The following is a 14,508-nucleotide window of genomic DNA, read 5'->3' as shown; positions in this document are numbered from 1 at the left end:
AAACCTGAACTGTTCATTTCTTTTTGTGAGTAGATTGTTCTGTTTGGGGGGGGTGGGGAGGATCAGGTTGATTTCAACTCTGTTTGCAAAAAGAAATTGCTTTTAAAAAGCAGTGCAAGTTCTGCCCTGGCTTCCCCAGACCTTCGCAGCTCAAATTTGGGCCATGATCTAGAGCTATTGCATGACAGTAAAATTAATTTTGAATAGCAATAAATATTTAGAAAATGGAGAATATTTTTTCCTTACGCCTATGAGGCTTGCAAATAAACAAATAGCAAATAGAACAATCCCAGCTATTACCATTAACTATGGCACATCAAAGTGAGCGCAGGCTGTTGTGGTTAAGCACAATAAATGCACTGAGCATCACGCAGTGGCTCGTCGTGTGCTTACAGTTTAGAAATTCAGAAGGACGTTTCTACAGCCCAGCTCGTTTAAAAATAAAACTGCTTCTTCTTGATGCTTGGAGCGAGTGAAAGGACGCAGGGAGTTGTGACTCTGCTGCTTTGTGCCCACAAATCTTCCGTTGTCTTTAAAAATTTTCAGGCAAGGTCAGCAGGACTCAACTTGAAACCAGTTCCTCAGCTTAAGTGGAGTCAAAAGTGACTGGGGTTTGGCCTGACTTTTTATTTATTTTGCCAGAAGCAAGAATAAAAATAAGATGCTGAAAACAACTTCTTTTTAAACACACAAATGTCACCCTTTGATGTCCTTTCTCCTGAAAAGTGTGTAGTCTCTTGCCTTGCTTTAAAAGTATTGAAATAGAACATTAAATAGAACACTATGCTAAAACAATTAAAGATGAATGACTTGCTTGAATTATTAATCAGACAAAACTACTAACACTCAGATTAAGAAGTGCAACCTTTTGATAAGTATTTGTCTGCTTATTTATATAAGTCAGGAATCCATCGTTCCTTTAGAAAGGAATAACTTCTTCATCCCTTAAGCACAGGATTTGTGAGATGTGCTGCACTGTGTTGGAGTGCTGTGGCACTGAGGGATCCCATCAACACTGGTGCCACTTTGTGCTGCTGGAGTTGGGTACAGGCAGCCTTAGGGATGGTGCCAGCCAAGGCCACAGCTGTCAGTTTGACGATTCGTTGTGTATAGGTTTTAAGTATATTTTGCTATAAGGTTTTTTTGGTTTGTTTGCTTTTGGACTGAGTATTTCTCATGTTGTGGTTTGGTTTTGGTCTCTGTAAAGAGAGACTTCTCATGGTACTGCTGAGTTGATGCACAGAGAGGAGAAGTGAAGGAGATGTGGGGATGGACGCAGGTCTTGCCTCAGTGCTTACTGCCAGGGTGGCAGAGCAATGGGGCACAGACTGCAAGTGGAAAGTAACTGGAGAGCAAAGGGATCCACTAAAGTCCTATTGCCCTGTCACCAAGGGAAATCAGCTACTCTTGGGATGTCCAGAAATGTCAGGATTTTGCTTGGCTGGCAGCCTCCCACTCCCCTATCCAGGCAAGCAGGGCTGCGGCGGCACAGCATCTCATGACGCTGCGTTGCTGGCATGCACTGTCCTCCCCAGGTCTGTCCCCCCGGCCAGGCTGGCGGGGAAGCCTGGCTTCCCTCAAAAACACAACCAGCAGTGGTGCCAGGGTGGGTGCAGAGCCAAAACCCCACAGAGCAGTGAGGGGAGCCGTGGTGCCCGTGCAGAGGCAGGCATCTCTCAGTGCCTGTGACAGGCTGGGGACCCGAGTGCACCCACAGGAGAGGGACTGAGCGTGGTGGCTTCGGCTGCGTCAGCCTCGGCTGGCGCTGGCTGTGGAGCATCTTGTACATAGCGCTCGCCCCAGCAGGCATGGAAAGTGTCCTCAGCTGAGGAAGCGGGTGCAGAAGAGGTCGGTTTTTGACTAGAGCAATACAGCAGATTGTTAAGAAGCAGTGGTATTTTTGAAGGCATTTGTACTGGCCCATATCACGGTCCCCATGCTCACTGTACGTCACTCGCCTTCCCTATTTCTGGATCTCAGCCTGGGAAGCTCTGTGCACACATCCATAACTCTTAGTGAGTGCACTGAAGGATTAGGAGCTGAGCTGCCTGTTGCTTAACCTGGTCTGAGACAGAGTGATTTGTGAGCCGAGCCACTGCTGAGCAATCACTCCCAGCATTTGTGGTAAACCACAAAGCTTAAAAAGAAAATACAATTACGTTCCTCAAATAAATATGGATGCAAAACGTATGAAAACATCAGTCTTTGTATGCAGCACTGGAGACTGAAGTCATAAATCAGTCACACACTTTTAACTCAGGCATGACTACTACCTGTATTCGTGTGCTGCTGAACTGCCGCTTTATTTATTTCCTTCCTTGAAGTGGCATTTGGTTGTATTTAATGAAGAATTGTTACGCAGCTTTTGAGGTTTCCTTGTGCCCTTTCAAAGGCAGTGTTTAAAGCAGTATCAAAGTTATTGCAAGAGCATCAGAAATCACAAAGATCTGCATTGTGCTGTTATCTTTCTACAAGTCTCTTCCCAACTGCAGAGCAACTTGCTGCCTGAGGCATGAGATACAGTTCTGGTATGCAAAAATTCTTCACGAGGCTGAATAATCATCAGAAAGTCAGGAGATCAGTTCTCTTTTCAGCATGCTGAGATTTGAGAGCTGAATTAGAGTCTCCTTCTGAGTTGAAAAAAAACCCCCCACATTTCTATGAATGTTTCTTTCTTTTGAGGTAACACATCTTATTTTGAAAGAAAAAAATGCCATCACAGAAATCCCTTTCAGTTACATGCAAATTCACCTCACAAATATAATAAAAGGCTGCTTGCCTCATCCTCAGGCTAAGTCCATTATTCTTTATAGTTATCTTCAGAACAGCAGCTCTTTTTATCATTTTCATGATTGGCTCGCAAATGAACACACACATAACACTTGTATTCCAAAGCCTTTGGCAGGGGTTGTGTATTTTTAATTATTAAAAGAAATCATTGAGCCAGTGGCTATGCTTTTAAAAAATATGAAAAGTCAACAATGCTCTTCTCCTAAGGCAAGTGCAATTCTCACTGTTGCTGATGTGTTCATAGCACATCCATCCACCAGAAATCACGGTGCTGAGTGAGAAATATGTAGTTTGAAAACCTTTCAGTCTGTAAAGAGTCACACACAATGAATTGTATGCAATATACATACCAGAGTAGTGCAGATCTTTTAATATACCTGTTACATGCGTTGCAGGCTGAAGCTTATTGCAAGCGCAACACCATAATTTGCCAAGTAATCCAAGTTTTTGCCAGGATCTTATTTGCAGGTATCATCCTTAAAAAGCTTAAAAACCTTTGGCAGAAGTTTGTCTGGAAAAGACTTTGTCAGGTTGTAAGGAAGGAGGAAGCTGCCCCTGCCTGTGGTTTCAGTGATGGAAGCATTTAAACCTTAGCCATTTGACACATGAGCAAAATACAAGAGCATTTCTGATGCTAAATGCTGTAGCAAGGGATTAGGAAAAGGACAGGGAAGAAAGAAAAGCCGAAGTGAAACAAAACCTGCCACACACACTGCAACTGATCGCTGGAAAATGCCGTAAAACCCATCCAGCCTTATGCAACTCCCTGGCTCTGAGCAGGAGCCAAGACACCCTGTGAAAGGGTCCTCATGTATCATCTCCAAGACCCGGACCTGGAGAAACAGGTAAACTCCCTTGCCTTACAGGGCATTGCAGTCACTCCCCCATTTCTAATTTACAGAGGAAATTAATCGCTGTCCTTAGCTAGACCTTAATCTTTTATATTTTCTTGCAATAAAGAGGCAACAAAGAAACATGTGGGTTGGGGCTCACGAGGTGCTCGGTACCCCCAGGAAGGCAGAGGACTTTCCCTCTCCTCTCGTTCACCTTCAGGTGGTTTTGCAGCCATCGTGCAAGAGCCTTGGATTTAGGTCTAAAAAATTTGAACGCTCAAAAGAGCTGAATATTTGTGCAGATTGGGCCAGATCAGAATTACATCAAGAGTTTGCTGCTTAACCTGCTGTAATCCCTTGTGGAAGCTTGTTTTCGAGAGGCGGTGGTGGCAGGGAGATGCCAGGAGCAGGGGCACAGTGCTGGGGGGGAGCTCTCACAGGCCTCCCGAGAGAAGTGAAAGCCACCCCAGGGTACGTGCTGACAACTGCACAGCAGGAGCCTCCTCCAAGCTGTTCTATACACGCTGCACTAGAGATCTGTGAAGTCCCGGTGCTGCTGCATCTCTTGCCTTTTCCTCCTCTTCCTTCTCTGTTAATGTCTTTTCCCTAGGACAGAAAACACTTGCACAAGTCAGGCCAGTTCAACACTGTGGGGTCCGGACATCCGTGAAGACTGAGATGTGTTTTTCAATGGGTAGCTGTTGAGGAGGCAGGGGATGGACTCACGTTTGAGGGTGCTTGAGGGTCACAGCACTGAGAGATGGCAGTGGGATGCAGTTCTGAGATGCGATGTTATCCTGGCTTTGATGCTCTCAGGAGGAGCTGTCTTTCTTTGACGCTCCCAGCTTTGAAGCCTGACGGACTCCCCTGGGTGGCGAGGGATTCCCACCACGCAGTTGCCAGGTGTGGGTGGGAGGAGGTGTGTGGTCCCCTCTCCCCATGGTCCCTTCCCATCTGGGGATGGCGGCACAAGCTGCTCTCCATAGCGATGGGCAGTAAAATAGTCTTCCTATATCTACACGTTGAAGTCCGGAGCCATCAGTGAGCAGCCAAATTCTTGCTTATGTTTTAAATTAGAGTGGAAGCCATGAGGCCAATGCCCAAAAAGCAGTTATTTTTGTTCACTTGAGGCTGAGAGGTTTGCTTCTGGGGACAAAGCCACCTTTGGTAAACGTTGAACAAGGATCAGCATGACTCCAGAGACGAACGAATAGATTTGCATTTCTTGTTATGAGAAAATAACAACCAAAAAAAGCTAGGAACCAGTAGCTTAAAACTGAGAGTCTGAATTAAATCATTACACAGCTTAAAAGACTAAAAATGTGTGTGTGTGTGTGTGTGTGCATTGTATGGTGTTTATATACGTATGTATTTCTATCTCTATGTATGGAGAGGGGAACCAACCTCATACTCTTAACTCAAATATTCTTTATTATACTTTGATAAGTGTTATAATTCTGTGAGAATTAAAAGCAATCAGAAATCTACTTTGCACAAGCCAACCGATTTTTTTTTCCCCCACTGGAAAATGCAAGCAAAATGGCAAGGACTTTTGGCAATAGAATGTCCAGATAAATATGCCAGATTCCTAGCAAATGGCATGATTAAAAATAGTCACAATGCTGCTAAAAACTGTTATTAAATGGAATAGAAACTATTGTGTTAATATATTCACAGTATATAATTTATTCTCTGAGTGTATGTAAAAGGAAAGGCTATTTTCTTTGAATTTTTCCTATGCTGATATTGTAAACTATATGACAGATGGGTCAAGTCCTGATTGCAGTATTCTAACATTTGGAATAGCAAGTAACATATTTGATAGAGCTGGCAAGTTTTTATATATGATTCAACCCAGAATATAAAAGCCACTAGAATTCCAAGTTGAAAATAATTAAATGAGCTGGAAACGATCAGGAACCACACATTTTTAAGTGACAGATTTTTTTACATGTTTAAATTGCACAAGAATATTTTATAGCTCCCTTTAACCAACAGTGACGTTTAATTCTAAAATGTGTAATTGATATTTGCAAAGCAATTAATTGCTGTGGCTCGTTATTCTATTGCTAAATGTACCTAAGCATCAGGGTGCTGACTTGAAGTCATCTTTTTTAGTTCACCTTTTCTGAATTCCAGAGTTTTAACTGAATTAACCTTTCTCGGTTTCCTCCTGCGGCTGCATGAAGTGCAGTTTCATACTTGCATTGAATTTTTAGCTTTCTGATTGCACGGTACTGTAGGATGTTGAACCTGCTGACTTCTAGAATATGTGTTGTCAAATGGTGTCATTACTGTGTAATACTTTGAGTACTGATAAGCAAAAACCCAGCAGCTTATTCCATTTGTATTTGATCATTTCTGCTTATGTTCCTTTCGAAGTTTCCATCTTTTTGTCACTGTTGATGAAGTCATTTGTCTCTTTACTTTTGGCGTCTCTCTCCGTCATGCACAAGCAGCCCGTCCGTCCAAGCCTAAGCCACCGGCTGGGCCACCATCATCTCCTCAAACGCAGACTAACATGATAAATCACATGCTCAAAGGCATGGCCAAACAGCCGCCAAGTACTGTAATAGTCTTCCTTCCTTTTATTCAGTGGTTTTCTAGTCTAGCAGTTGCTTGTGTAGCAGTAGAAAGCTAATTCTCACGTGCAGCTTTATACAAAATACCTAGCGCGATGTGGTAGGTTTTAGAGATTTAGAGGTAGCATTTATTTCAAAATGTCCACATTTTTTTGTCTAGCAATGTCTGACATATGCAACATTTTCAAATATCAACGTCAGCACAAAATAACATTGTTGTTGCATAACATTTTGCATGAAAACTATAAATATGTATGAGCTTTACATGATGTTGGATGAAATGTTTGATAAGTATATCGTATACGTTTCATGTAACTGTCAGTGCTCCAGCTATCTTAGCAGAATATTCTGATGTATAGTAACTTAACCAGGGAAATATTTAAAATAAGAAGAAAAAAAATTAAGATTGACATCTGCTGGCTGCCAAAGTTGTATAAGCATCAATATTTTCTTTAAAGACAGCATCTCTGAGCAGTTGTTCTTATTAACACTTTTGTCTTTTAGTTGTATTTGAGAGCAGATCAGTGTTGCAAATGAGAATGGGCCTGATGCTGCTCTGATCAATGCAGAAGCTTCCCCTTGGCTTCAGAGGTGCAGAAACAACCAGAGCTTACTAAGGGACATGACTTTGGGCTCCTTTTGCAAAAGGAAGAGGTTTCTGCTTCTGGTATCTGGTGAGGTGCTGGACTGAATAGGAGAAAGAGTGAGGAGTTAACCAGCAGTTCTCCAGTTTCAGTGTTTGCCCAGTAGATTATATTAAGGGGAACCTGGATTATTTTTTTTTCTTTGTTTCTGGTGATACAGGAAACAAAAGGAAAACTGGAGAAGCAACCCCCAAGGCCTTGATATTTGGCATAAATCAGCAAAAATGGAGAGTTCATTTGCACGGTGCTTTACCATGTTGCATCTCTCAGCCAAGCTGAGTGCCTGCGATGCCACACTTCAGCTGACTGGTTTGCTGAGCTCCTCTGAAAACCAGCCTGTGGTACCTCTCGCTCAGACACCCAAATACGATCATTTGGGAAAATATGGCTTTTGTGGGAAATTTGTTACCTTTAAGCAGCTATTTGGGGAAAACTAGGAACAGGCAAGATTTTGAGGGGGAAAATTAAGTCCTCAAAACTGGCCAAGCCCTGAGCGAGGCTGGGGTTTCTCCGCTGGTGACCCAGCAGAGCAGTGCCACCTGCATGCAAGCACAAATTTCTGTCCCATAGGGAAAGAAGACCTAAACACTGGCAAAAACTAGTGCGAGCAGAAGGCTGGAGTGAGATGCCCAGCCAGCACCTTGCAGGACCCAGGCTGCTGCCTTAGCTGGGCTCCTTTGGAAATCCCAGGGTGGCTGCTAGTAACGGCGCCTCAACGCATGCACTGCTAGCGTTCTGCTGTGCTGGGGACATGCAGTTTGTTGTATGCTGCTCATCACAGACTGCTTTAGCTGTTTGGGTTTTGGGGCTATTTATGAATTATCCAGCTTTGATATCGTGGAGAGGCCAAAACAGACGCTGGTGCAGAGGTCTGCACCAAAGCGTGATGCTGTTCTTCGCCCTAGCTGCGCTGGAGAGCCACGGTTGGCACCCGGCTCTGAACCAGAGGGACACTTCTCTAGTTAACGTGGTGATGTGCTGCAGCGTAGGTGGATCCCCAGGGAGCAGATGATCTGCTCTGCTTCTCCCCAGGGCAACCATGGCAGGGAGATTTTGCACACCTCAGGGCAGTCAGCCACCGTGTCAGGTCACAGAAACCTCAGTTGCACTCAGCCAGCTTTGCAGAAGCTGTTGTTCAATAAAAATGTGATTATTTTCTTTTTCTCTATAGTACTTCTAGTGAAATACTCTAAATGTTCCAGATTGTTAGCACCTCAGATGTTTGTTATTAACAATATAAAATACCTAGAAGAATGTAATTTAATTATTTTTAAAAGTCTTCAGAAGACTCTGCACAATAGCTCAACGTAGCTAAACACGAAGCTCCAGGATTTAAACTCTTTGGTTTGTTTGCAGGGTTTTTGCTGTAAAGTTGCATCTCTTTTCCCATATAAATCTTACCTATGAACACCTAGTGGGATTTACCACTTTCCACTCCCTCCAGCATGCGTAAATCCTTGACCCTTGTGGAGTTAAATCCTGGAGCGAGGCAGACCTGCAATTTTTGCTTTCAGTTGCAGGTGACCTTCAAATTGTTAGAGTCTGACAATTTATTAAAAGTGCAGACAGATTTGTTTGAATTGATCTGCTTAAAAGAATTTTTAAATCATATAGACATGATGTCGATAATAGCATCATTTACATTGAAGGATACATAACGTTCATATGTTAGTGGCCAGATGCTGTCTTTAGGGAATGCGATGTTCTTATTTGAGCTAATAAAGTGTCACCATAAAGCAAAACAACTCTGACGGCATTGTGAAATTTGGAGCTGGAGCACTGTATTTTTATAGTATAATAACGAGTGTGGCTTTCTGGTTTGCTCAGTACTAATTATATAAGCATTTAACATATGCATGAAAAGATCTTTAAAGCTGTAGAATATTATGGGATTTTATTTTTTTTAAAAAAAACTCTAGAATAACTTACTGTACATCTAGCTTTTCATTCTGCCTCCCTTTTAACTCAAGTTCTTGTACTACAGAAAATGTAGGCCGGTTAGTCACACCAGCTAAAAAATTAGAAGATACAATACGTCTGGCAGAGTTGGTAATCGAAGTCCTACAGCAAAACGAAGAACACCATGCGGAGGTGAGCAGCGGCACCCTGCGAGGTCGTGTCCCCCAGGTCTCCAGCAGGCTCCGGGGGCTTGCTGGGACCTCTGTGTATTTCTGTGATGTCTTCCCAACTGGTGCTGGGTTATCTTCTTTAAAAGCCGAATGTATTCTTAGCTAGTGGTGCTGGAGTGTGCCGAAGGCAAAGTGCAGGTCGGGAAGATTGCTTTTGCAGAGGGGAGGGGGGCTGAAGGGGGAATTAGGTTCTGCTCTCCTCTACGTCAGTCCGCAGCCTTTCGTACTGTGCCAGCAGGAGACAAATCTGCCCAAATATACTCACCACCGACTACACACAAGAGCAAACCTGTCCATTTTTCAGAATGGTCCTATTTCGGAACAATGTCAGGAGTTTGTGCCTCCAGACAGCATTAGCGGGGTCCCTGCAGCAGCTTACCGCTCCTGCTGGCCGGAGCCGGAGCGAGGAAAACCATCACGAACCAAAGCAATTCTTGTTGTGTTCCTTTCTGAGCGTTCAGGTTGTTTCCAGGGGTTTCCCTGGCCCCCTGCGGTACATGATTAACTCATCTGTCCTCCTGTTGGCCTCTTCTGCCTGGGCTTATTGGGAGTACCTCAATTAGTAGTCACGGAGGTTAGGATGGATAATTCTCTGTTACTCATTATTGGGGTTTATCTGAGGCCTAATACAACTACTCTTAACTTTTCAAAGCACTTTAATGGAAAGATTCATGTTTTAAAACCACTGAAACCATGTCATAGTCAAATAAAGACCAGAAAATCATGAGACTTGATCCTGGAAACACTTGACCCCCCAGGCAGCTGACGTTGCTGGCTCTAGTCCCGCTCTCAGCACGTCGGGACATTTCTGCCCAAGCAAGTGACGTTACGTACCCGTGTAAGTACTGGCAGGATTGAGCCCTGAGTTCTCTATAAATCTGGTGTTCTTGAATATGTATTGAAAAGTTAATAGTTTTAAAATTCAGCGTGAACAGTTATTGTTTATGACTGTAGGTAATGTGACACTCATTCACTATTTTCTCTTTTCCTTCCCATTGAGATAAATACATATATATATATATATACACTCAATATATTTTGCATTAAGAGCATTTGATAAATAATGTCGCAGTCACCTACAAATCATTCCAGTGTATATTAAATTTGCAGTATAATTTAACTTATTGATAATACACAACAATCCACAACACCCAACTAATGCCTGATTGCATATTTAAATTTCCTCCCTGTTTTTCTACTGTTCATTCAATCTTGGATGATCCTGGCAGGGGAAAGAGGTATGTGACTAAACCGAGTGAAATGAGTCACTCCTGTCATATTTCGTGCATGCCCTCTCAGTGCCATGTTTCCTACTGGGATTTTACCCGGGTTGCCCTCGCTTCCGTAACTTTGACCGAGGAATGTAACAGCAACTTCAAGTCGGCTGCTTGCGGAGCTGGTAGCCTGACAGAGGAGGGTAAATGTGGCATAGCAGTCCGGTCCATGCATGTAGCAATGGGTATATTTTACGAGCGCTGCAGTTACATCCCAACACAACCCTACCTGCCTGGACTCTCTCCTCAGCCTGTTGTTACCTCTGTTGTTTTGCATTCACCCGACCTCTAGTACACTGTGGTGGAGATGGACTAAGTACTACACGAGTGCCTAGAACGGTAGTGGTCTTCCTCTGGTTTTGTCTGTATGTGCCTTGTACTGGATATACAGTATTTATATGTAGAGAGAGAATATACGGGGTGAGGAGTGAAAGAAGCTTCATTTTTACCAAAGTGAGGGGGTGCTCGAGGGCACTGCACTAACCTGTCCGAGGATAACGAGTGTTTTATTCCACTCATCACCAACACAGGCTGGAAGTACATCCAGCCAGGAAGGAGCTGTTTATTTAAATGCAGGTTACTTTGGAATAGTAGACTTCTGACCGAAGCAGTTACAGGGCTGGTCGCACTCAGCCAGCCACGCCACCGACATCCTCACCAGGAGGAAGACTCAGAACTGTTCTCCAGCTTTTGTGTCACGAGGTTTTGATTAGAGACAGAAGGTTAATGCCAACACGGATAGGAGACGTCCCAGTCCCTTGTTCTGAACGATGGCCTGGAAGGGTGAAATTCATCCCTCTGCAGAAGCCCAGCACACTGTTGGTGCATCACTGAATCCCTGTCCTGAGGGGGGCTGTGGCATTTCAGCAGCGGACCGGCAGTCAGCCAGCTCTCTGCACACTGTGACTTGCACCCAGCGGAAGAGAGAGAGGAGAGGCTGGGTGGTTTATCGCTGATTTTTTATTACGCGTTGTAGCCACATTATGCTCTTGCTGTGCAATGAGAATTGCTGAGGTATTGCACTTCTTGTTTTTCAAATTCTTCCAGGTGAATTTTTTTGACACGTTGTCCATTCACCTGGAGAAGGTTTGACCTGCAAGGTGTGACTCTTCTGTCTGCTTTGGATGTTCAGCAGAAAATTAAATTGCACCACTTACTGAAGCAATGCCTTAATACCAACAGTGTTTGCAATTAAAACATGCCCCATTTCCCCCCACATGGACATCCAGGCAGACTCCCTAATGAGAACCCAGAAAATAATGCTCGGAGCATGGAAAATGTTCAAAAATCATGACCACAGAAGTGCTATGTCTAGTCAGTTGGGTTTGTCTTACCCATACGAAGGAAGCAAACCAGCGCAGGCAGAAATGCAGCAGGACCCTCATGCCTACGTCTGTAATCTGTGAGAGCGGGAGGTCTCTGTCATTGTGTCATCTCTCCCATCAGCTGTCTCCTAGCTCCCTTCCCTTCCTCTGGATGACTGATGACACATGCCAGAGATGATGGCATTCACCTATTTTTAAACTGGTGTTTTCTCTCTCTATGTATACGTATGTGTATACGTATATATGTATTTTAACTCCTTGAGGTCATACATATATACATGTGTATCCATGTGTAAAATATACAACAATAGTTGTGTTTGGCTAGAAAGCACACTTTTTTTCCCCTTTACGTTGTGTTTTAAGCAAAGCAGGTAAGTAGATGGTAAATAAATGAAATGTTACCATCTTGAAGGAGTTTTTCAAAGTATGGTGTTACTGCTCCCACCAGGGCAGTCCTGCTCACCAGGACTAGGGAGGTGGAGGCTGAGGGTCCTGGCTAAAGTTAGAGGCTTACAGAGCTGAAGTTTGACTTTTCCAGCAAAAGGGAAACTGTGACTCGTTTGGGCGGGGTTTTTTTTTTCCACAAATGATCACATGGTTTTCTTTTTAAAATAGGTTTGGGTTTTTTTTTTTCCTTTTTCACAGAAGCAGGTTTTTATTGCAGGACTCTGAAGTGTTTGTGTTGGGATTTGTTGCAGAAGACATTCTTGGGCCTCCCCTCTTTTCCCTCCCCGCCAGATGCCAATTGCCATCAGTCCTTTGTAGCGATCGCTCTCTGCCCCCAGCCCTGGGGGCAGCATCTGATGGGGTGGCAGCGTGGCAGGCTGTTGGCAGCAGAGGCACAGCCAAAGAAACCACATCGGATCAAGGACAGCTCCAGCACCCTCCTTGAAAACCACAGACGAGCGCTGCTGGTTTTGAGAGGCCACTCCGCAGCCCCCTTGCTCAGTGTCAGCTCGTTCCCCACCTGTACTCTGGGGAGAAGGTTTGAGCAGGCCTTGCGAGCAGACCTGAGTCTTGATGGTTTTGGTTCCTGTGCAGTTTTGCAGTAGTTTGATGCTTCCCGATGCGGCACTCCCAGGTGTCCGGCCATGCTCTCGGTTGGACACCAGCACCACACGTGGGAGGAAGAGGCAGAGAGCATTGCCATGCATGCTCAGCCCTCAGGGCTCCCTCACCTCGCTTTTGGCTTCTCCAGAGCAACATCTCTGCAAACGCCCAGGGCCACCATCACTTGCCTCAAGCTTCCCAAGCACCCCAGGGCAGGTGTTGCTGCAGCGGTGCCGGGCAGATTCCTCCGTGTGCGTGGGGCTGGGGACAGTTTGCAGATGAAGGAGCCCAGTGTAGTCACCTTGTCCCCGTGCCGTGACCACAGGACGCTCTAACCTGCTGGTGTTGCTGCTCCGGGCATGGCGTTTGCCCAGCCTGCCCTGGATGCACCAAAGCCTTCATGGCACAGCCCACCTCATCCACATCTTCACCCCCATGCCAGGATGGGCCCAATACTAAGATTAGTTTGGGGATTATTCAGTTATTTTGGTTATTTTACATCTCGGATGTGTTCTGGGCACATAACACCCAGTGCCACGTCCAACCCACCTATGTCTTCATACTGGCTTCTTGTCAACTCACAGGATAATAGCAGGGCAATGTCAGTCTGCTTCTCATTATGGGGGAATGAAGGAGTGGAAATAGTCCCAAAGACACTCCACCAATATCACTGGCAGCTGAGAAGTCAGGCTGAAATAGGAAGAATTGAAGGGGTCCGTGTCAGTAGCCTGGTTTGGGGGCACTGCTCCATCTCCGTGGCCAAGCGACACAGCAGCTGGAGCTGTGCTCTGCACATCGGTGCAGCTCTTCATCAGCGAATCAAAACCAAACCCTGAGAAAGTCCATTCTGCTTATTCATATCTGCTAAAATCTGCAAAAAATACCCCTCCCTGACTGGCAATTCCTCTTCAAACTGATCCATCTATTCCCAGTCTTTTCCGTTTCATCTCCAGTCTTGTGCCTATGCTAGAGGTTTCTTTTTTCTTGCAGAGTGCTGGAAAGCTGTTTCTTAGATCCTTTAAGTCACTGAGTGATTTCCTATCACTTCAAAATGACAGCACATGGGCCTAACAACAGCACTTCTCATATTGCATGTTCCCAGCCAGAAGTGATTACTAAACACGCATGCATGCGTTTGCAGCATTCACATCTGAGCCATGTATGATGTGAATGTCACGACAGAGAGCCCATACAGTGAACTTTAAGGACTCACGTGCATGAGAATGAGTTACTTCGATGATATTTTTTTGGTTTTCAAGTTTAGATATATTTTTTTCCTGCCTCTGTGAAAATATAGGCTTGCCGTAGATTATTATTTTTTTTTATCTTGGCATGTTGATGATAGAGCTTTGTAATTGGTTTCCTGATCAGTAGCATTATGAGGGTGGTAGTGTGTTTCTATGGATGTGTATAGCTAACCATGTAAAACGAACAGTGCTGTAATAACTTTTACTGGTGATGTTTGACATATCTCTAAAGGAGAGTGTGAGTGATTTAGGACAGATTTTCATGTCTTAGGCTTCTAGTTTTTCAAGACAAATGGAAGTAGTGAATCTGAATGAAATTTAAACTGTTGAAAAACACAGCAGAAAGCACACAAGCACAGTGAAGAAACTCCCAAATTTCTATACTTTAGAACAAGAATTAGTTGAATTTTTTTCTGATAATCCGCATAATTACAGATGAATGAAGTCATTTATTGTAAATTGAACAGACAAAACCTTCTCTGCCGCATTACACCTGCATGCCTTTATGGTGGAGCTCTGAATAGATCCTCTAAAAGAAACTTTTGATTAAAATAGCGGTGCCTAATTCCTGTGATTAGCACTATCTGTGCAGGCTAGCACTTGAAAGCACTGTTCTCTTTACAATAAAGGTAGT

At 44.2% G+C, this 14,508-nt stretch overlaps 1 protein-coding gene across 24 annotated transcripts in view; it reads left to right on the top strand.

The window, feature by feature from the left end:
• CADPS (calcium dependent secretion activator) overlaps positions 1-14,508 on the top strand; it is a 220,847-nt gene that overhangs the window by 154,408 nt on the left and 51,931 nt on the right. For 9 of the 24 annotated variants that reach the window (XM_037383085.1, XM_037383086.1, XM_037383078.1 and 6 more), the window contains one exon: positions 8,834-8,940. In XM_037383085.1, the coding sequence (XP_037238982.1) occupies positions 8,834-8,940 (107 nt within the window). Of the gene's footprint in view, positions 1-6,082; positions 6,188-8,833; positions 8,941-10,207; positions 10,217-14,508 lie in introns of all 24 variants that reach the window. The other 15 variants (XM_037383087.1, XM_037383077.1, XM_037383075.1 and 12 more) reach the window with 3 other exon arrangements.

The sequence above is a fragment of the Falco rusticolus genome, chromosome 4 (assembly GCF_015220075.1).
Source record: "Falco rusticolus isolate bFalRus1 chromosome 4, bFalRus1.pri, whole genome shotgun sequence".
Taxonomy (NCBI): domain Eukaryota; kingdom Metazoa; phylum Chordata; class Aves; order Falconiformes; family Falconidae; genus Falco; species Falco rusticolus.
The sequence above is the reverse complement of the archived record's forward strand: the minus strand, read 5'-3'. Positions and strand labels throughout refer to the sequence as shown.